Source organism: Adiantum capillus-veneris, chromosome 11 (genome assembly GCF_014529385.1).
Source record: "Adiantum capillus-veneris isolate H3 chromosome 11, ASM1452938v2, whole genome shotgun sequence".
Lineage (NCBI taxonomy): Eukaryota > Viridiplantae > Streptophyta > Polypodiopsida > Polypodiales > Pteridaceae > Adiantum > Adiantum capillus-veneris.
Genome location: NC_140941.1, coordinates 145,174,841 through 145,181,767, shown reverse-complemented (window position 1 = coordinate 145,181,767; position 6,927 = coordinate 145,174,841). Strand labels below are relative to the sequence as shown.

The following is a 6,927-nucleotide window of genomic DNA, read 5'->3' as shown; positions in this document are numbered from 1 at the left end:
AACTTTATTAGATGATGAGCCCATAGCAACACCAATTGCATGCACGCACGCACGCTTGCGTACTCGCATGTAGCTAACATTCCCAAGCACCATACTCAAAATAGGCAATAATACCATTGAGTATAAGACTGCTGCCTAAGTAATTTAAGAAAGATACTCTTATTAAAGAATAGTCCCGTACTCAAATAGGCAATACTCAGGTACTACTACCTAAGTAATTTCAATAAGCTAAACGAGTGTAAGACATTACTTCTCTTTCTCAAACCATTGTTACAACAATTTGTTTGTTAGCAAGGTACTCTCAAATGTATCCAAAGCATCCAAGCACGAGTGAAGACAAGCTGTTAGATCCCAAGACATAATATACTATATCATGGATTACTTTTTATTTTAGCAATATCGGAGGGATTGGTTCCCGACTCTCATTCCAATGGATTTGGGCTCTAGTGACCCACTTACAACCCCCTCTTTATCCATGCACCTTTCCCAAAAACCAAAGCATCTAAGTAATCAAATGTAGGCCAGTATTTGCGTGCTGTTACAAATAAAAAGATTAAAAACAAAGCAACCAACCAAAAAAAAGCAAAAAAGGTGAGCTGAGCCAAGATTTAGCATCTTTAGCTCAACTCTATGGATAATGATGGAAGCATATATATACACCAACACTTCTTTGTTCCGCAGAAATCATTTGTAAGTAGCAGGGTGGATTCAAGAGGGAATAATTACATTTGTCCCTCCAAAATTCACACCTTCAATGTCCATGCATCTACAACAGGCTTGAGATATGGTGATCGGTAAATGCAAGGTGACTGACTCCAACGGGCTTTGGCAAGGGAAATCTTGCTTTGTAAGGGACAAAGCCCATAAGAAGAAGACATTGATTAAGACTAAGCAACTTTGCATAAGCAAAGCTCCTTGATAACCAACAACCTCACATAGAGACATATATTTTGCAATCGTAAGACACCGTCCTTGACAGACTGTTAACATATTTAAGTTCACCATTACTGTACTGCTGCATAGATGGCTCCCCCTCGGATCAGATCAACCAAGGTGCCAGGTGGGTATCGCAATCATAATTCTCTTTTATATTGGCAAGTTGCCATCTTCTCAAAATACCAAAAAAAAAAAAAAAAAAAAGTGCCAGCTACTCGTTCCAGCTCACTGTTTGGGAGGAGGTTGAAAGGCCTTCCATAGAAAACCTGTAAAGGTGGGGCACAGCCCTTGCATGAGTGTACCAATGTGAAAGCCCTCTATAACATTGACCAGAACATAATATAATATTTTCTTTTGAAAAATGCAATCTCTTGCACAGGTCTCAGTCAGCAGATGGGCTTGCCAGATCTCCCAAAAGAAAATTGGCTCTAGTAATGGAACCCACGGCATCAGAAACAAATGGGTGCTCTTTCAGATATTATCTCTTCAAACTTAAGTCTAAAGTTCTTACTTTTTTTAAGACCAAAGACTTTGTTTACGAAATTGGAAATGGTGCCCCATACCAAAAATTGGGAAAATTGGGTTAAAATATTGGACACACCGTGACAGCTATATGGCTTCATGTTTTTCCAATCTACTGTGCATACGACTGCATCATATTTAAATTTGCGGCTCATCAGTGCTCAATGCACCTGTTAATTCAAAAATCTTCAAGAGACCTCTCTAAGAGGAGCATTGTTTTATCCCACTCCATGGTGCAGTATATTTGTTTGTTAATTAAAAGACACCAAGAGCCCTTACATGTCTACGTTTCCAAAACCACACTGCAAAGCTCCTCCCTTTTCTAAGTGCTTTTCTAACCAAATTGGATAGAAGCACAAATGCCTTACCAATGCAGCAGAGAGCAATATATGAACATATGTCTCAATCTGGATTCTGAAGTTGTATGCCTTACCCTATTCTTTGCATCGCTTTCTGTGGTACACAATCTGTACAAAGTTCCTCACAACACGGACAAAGATGAGGAACTGCAGCATTCACCAACACCTCAATCAATTTCAACTGGACCCTAAGGGCCATTTGCTCCTTTCATTAGCTGACTTTGACACCAGCTGTAAAGCTTGGCGGCTGAGACTTGGAGTACAATCCTAAGGACGCAAAGAATTCATTGTACACAATGTTATAACAAAACAAACTTTGTGCTTGAGAGACGAAGCAGCGTGTGCACGCATGCGCACCAAGGTGAATGTGGCACTACTGAAGAATAAAGTATATTTAACAAGAAAAGCCTCCATTGATGTGAAATGTATTTACTTGCTGCTGCACAGTCCCTGGAAGCTCTTGCTCTAAAAATTTGAACGGTGTAGCAGCTCAGCTGTGCCCAAAGTTTGCAGAGCTATCGTCAAGTTGAGACTCGTCTTCAATCTCCACTTCCACAATCTCCTGAAAAGAAAACAATGAGATGGCAATGATGACTCATACCAAAGTAGAAGTAGAGGGGCACTTTGGCACACATAAACTCACAGGAATACGTTTCTGTAAATAATTTGCCAGTCGAGCTAACACAACTGATCTTTGATGCCAAAAACGACCTTGGAGGCGTAATTTTAGAAAGGGGCCGTCCAAGTCCGCAAGCTCTGCGACACCTGAACATTCCACAATACATTCATACAATACAATACAAACTCGAAAGAGCGTGGATTGAAAAGAGTAGGAGTATGAGTAGGTAGGTACCTGTGATTCCCACAGATGTATCAAAGAGCTGCAAAAGCTGGATAGCGGGGACAAGATCAAAGTATTTGAGGCAAGAACCGCATTGATCAGGTCAAGAAGAAGCCAAAATAGCAAGAGCTGTACCTCACTGCGTGCATCAATCAGCACTCTTTCCACATTCTCCGGCGTGAGATCCAAGGGTTTTTCATCACTTGTGCCAGCCGCTACTGCGCGAATAGCAGAGGCGGCCGCAGCAGCAGCAGCAGGCCGTCCTGATCTTTTCGCCACCGTCAAAGAGCGTCTGTGTGTGGGTGCCCATCCTTCGACTACCACGCCCCGTACTGTGCCAACCTCCCACACGCTCCTCCTCAGCATAGGCATCGCTATACCCTCCATTATTAAACAATGGCGTTCCAACAGCCAACCTCAACACTATCTCGCACGGGCATGGGCAGGATGGGGATCAATGGCCCCGAACTTACACGCCCACCCTCGTTAATAGGTGACACGGGGTTGATTCAAGGGATCAACGACGAGGAGAGGATCCACCGTCGATTCATTTCGAGGAAGCGCAAAAGGAAATGGTCCACATTCGCCGTCGGGGTTCGACCCTGCAACCTGTCCCTTCACACTCCCACGCTCAAACCATCTCGCCTAGCGTGCAACGTTGAAAGCTATGCGAGGCCTGCGTTATATAAGTCTTGCCTCCCTGCTGCGTTGATCCGACGGCCCAAAGCTCTCCGCCTGGCCGAAAATATGCCCCCGCCGTTGATCCCTCGAGTGACACCCCGTGTCACTTATAAACGAGGCACGCCCACACCAAATGACCATGAGGAAGTCCTGGAAAACCTTGACACCATGCGATTTGTCCATGTTTACTAGTCATTTTTCCAAACATACAAAATTCCTTTCCTTTATTTTGTCAAATGGAAATTTGAGAAAATTCACACTATTTTTCTCTATTTTGGGGCGAAATTTCTCCTAACACTGCTTTCAATGTTTTTAGTGATGATTCAAACTTACATTAAATGTTATTTTGGTTTTAAAACTCTAAATGGATCTTTTTATTTCACCTTTCATTTCACATCCTCACATGGTTTCACTTCTCTAATCAGTATTCGGGAAAAATCAATTTTACAAACATACGAAATTTTCTTTAGAGCGGATTTAAAGAGGAATGTTTCCAAAATAGCGAGCATTTTGTAAAAAATTTCACTATTCTCTTCAATTTTCAAAGTGGATTTTCTTCGTTTCCCCCTCCGTTCAACTAGCTATTATGATTTTTCAACTCACCCAAGGCTAAGCTGAGGTCCATTTTTTTCGAACACTACTTCTCTTGCACTCTATTCTTTTAGAATGCTAAAGTGAAGTTTCACCTTGCATAATTCTAGTAATTTCTATATACATATATGCATACATACACACACACATATGTATTAATGAGCAAACCATGGTAAAAGGAAGAAAAACCGATGAAATATGTGAGACTTAGTTCAAAAATCTACACACACACACATATATGTATTAATGAGCAAACCATGGTAAAAGGAAGAAAAAGTGATGAAATATATGAGAACTTAGTTCAAGAATCTTGCAAATTTCAAAGTTTATGCTAGTTTTTTCGGTTTACTTCTTTGCAAACCAGAAATACTCTTTGCTGGCACTGAAATTAAATATACATACCAAGAGTCATATCAACGCCAAAACCTACAAAAAATTTGAGCAGAGAGGACTGGCATCTGGTGCTGCATGTACTGCAGCACCAAAACCACCCCTCTCTACTCAAAGGAGAGAGTGCAAAAGCAATTGCACTCCACCTCGTTTTGCTTGAAAAGTCCACAGATGTGTGAGAACATATTGACCAGGACAAGATCCACAAAACATAACCATATCAATACTTGCAAGCCATAACCATCGTGTAAATTGCAAAACATAACCGTAATTGAATTCTGAAACCATAACCATAATCTTACGCATATCCATAACCATAACCTCAAAAACCAAATACGAAAACCATTATAAAATTTTGAAACCATAACCATAAACTCAAACCATATATTTTAACCGAATTTTGAAACCATAACCATAACCTCAAACCATATTTCTAACGGAATTCTGAAACCATAACCATAAGCATGACCATAACCACAAACGAATTATGAAACCATAAGCGAATTCTGAAACCATAACCATAAGCATGACCATAACCTCAATTTGGAACCATAACCAGAATCTCAAAACATAACCATAATCAAATTCTGTAATCATAACCATAACCGAATTCTGAAACCATAACCATAACTGAATTTTGAAACCATAACCATCACCGAATTTTGAAACCATAACCATAACCTCAAACCATAATCATAACCGAATTCTGAAACCATAACCATAACCATATCCGAATTATGAAACCATAACAGACATAGCCATAAACATAACACCTACCGTGTAAAAATATATACGAACCAAAAAATAAGTAGTTACACATCAACATGTACAAATGAAAATATACCACATGTCAAAACTGATCAAGGTAAGGCCTCCCACTCGACATCCTCTCCCTCATCTTGAAGTTGCAGAAGAAGAGTTGATAGTCCATGCTTGAATCCATATTTTTCCTCTCTACCCGTTGGAGGACGCTTTATGGCAAGCTCATGTAATGTAAACACTTAACCATAAAATAAACAATTGAAAAACATATGTACATATGCTATTTAAATAGTGTATGACACTTACAAACTCATGTCAGAGAGTCTCGTAGCCCCCACTCCCAAGATGAAAAGATCCTACAGACTCCAGGTGTGCTCTAAGTGCATCTCGTTGTTGGAACCTGTCTGGACGCTCCTGCTACTCTCGTGCAATCAATGTCCACTCCTTTGCATGCAACCATGTCAGCTTTGTATTTTTCTCATGCTTCAGATCAACGATGTGATATTTTGGCAACAACCACTGTCGTGATCCAATCATTGGAGACTGGATCGTATCCCTCTACTAGCCTATACTCTCTATGAATGACATCAATGATGTAATTCTTTCTCTCCGCATCCTGATTTTTCCAATGCTCCATCACAGAGTGCCCAAACTGCATTGTACAAAGCTGACGCACCCTCTGACGTGCATGGCCTTTCCACCCTATCCATAAATGGTGCCCCGTCTGTGGGTCTTGTACACCTTGGTAGGATCAAACTCATGTGATCCCCAAGGTGAATGTGATATACCTGTCGGTGTATTATCTACTAAAGAGAGAGGTGGATGCTCTCTCAGAGGTGTGGATGCATCGATAGTGCCACTACCACAACAGCCATCGCCACCACCTGAACGACGACCTCTACATTGTCTCAAAGAGGAGCGAGAAAGTGTAGTCTTCTGTGCAGATCGACCAGTTGGTGTAACTGGTACGCTGGTCTGAAGTGTGACACTTCCAGTCAGTGTGACTTGAACACTGGATGAGGGGTTGGAGCAGCTGTAGATGGTTTAGAAGGACCTGCTATCCAAAAAAATTGTGCCATCGCACAGTGGTAAAAATTGTGAGAAGAAAGTTTGGATCTCCTCCGGTGACATGCCGATTGGAGTAACCAAGAAGCTGAAACTCGAAGAGTATGGCTCCTCATCATCTACCATGGCTGCAAAAACTAATTTCACAACATATATACAATATGTTGGAAAGGGGAACACACCAAGCACACAAATAATTACCTCTCTATAGCCAGGGCACCCTATCCACTAGAAAACGCTCACAAAACACCACAAATTTGCAAACATAATCTCGTTTGTACACCTTCTTTGCACCATCAGCTGCTGATAGCATACCATCACAATTTTGCCAATTTACAACGATCACACAACACATACCACTCTCTCTTTCTCTCTCACACACACCAACGGCCCGGGGGGCACACATCGCACACACAACCGGCACTGATACTTTGAGTAGACCAAAGACAAGAAGGGGGGAAGGGGAAAGAAACGGTGCAAAATTTTGATATGTTTTGCTCCAATTATGATCAAAACACCGTCTACAACAACACCATGAAACCTACTACATTCGGCTCCGTTGGCACGAGCACGACGAGTGCAAAAACCAACTTCAACAGTCTTCTTCCTCGTCGAGTTCTCCTTACTGAGAACCCTCCTATGTCCAAAAACCTTCTCCTTCATTGGAGCTCTCCCTGTCTCCTCCAAAGACAAGCCGAGCACTATGGGCCTCCTCCTATTTTCATCACACCTCTCTCTATTTTTATAGATTTCGGCCCTATTCTTGCCTCATACGCATGA

General features: G+C 41.5%; 1 protein-coding gene across 1 annotated transcript; it reads right to left on the bottom strand.

Annotated features, from left to right (window-relative positions):
* Positions 1–1,990: 1,990 nt before the first annotated feature.
* Positions 1,991–3,106, bottom strand: LOC147448159 (uncharacterized). The gene is made up of 4 exons (XM_086524019.1): positions 2,794–3,106; positions 2,671–2,707; positions 2,461–2,582; positions 1,991–2,379 (listed from the first exon to the last, which is right to left on the bottom strand). Exons 1-4 carry the CDS (start codon positions 3,043–3,045, stop codon positions 2,308–2,310), a joined length of 483 nt encoding a protein of 160 aa, XP_086380145.1. The 5' UTR covers positions 3,046–3,106; the 3' UTR covers positions 1,991–2,307.
* Between the last annotated feature and the right edge of the window lie 3,821 nt (positions 3,107–6,927).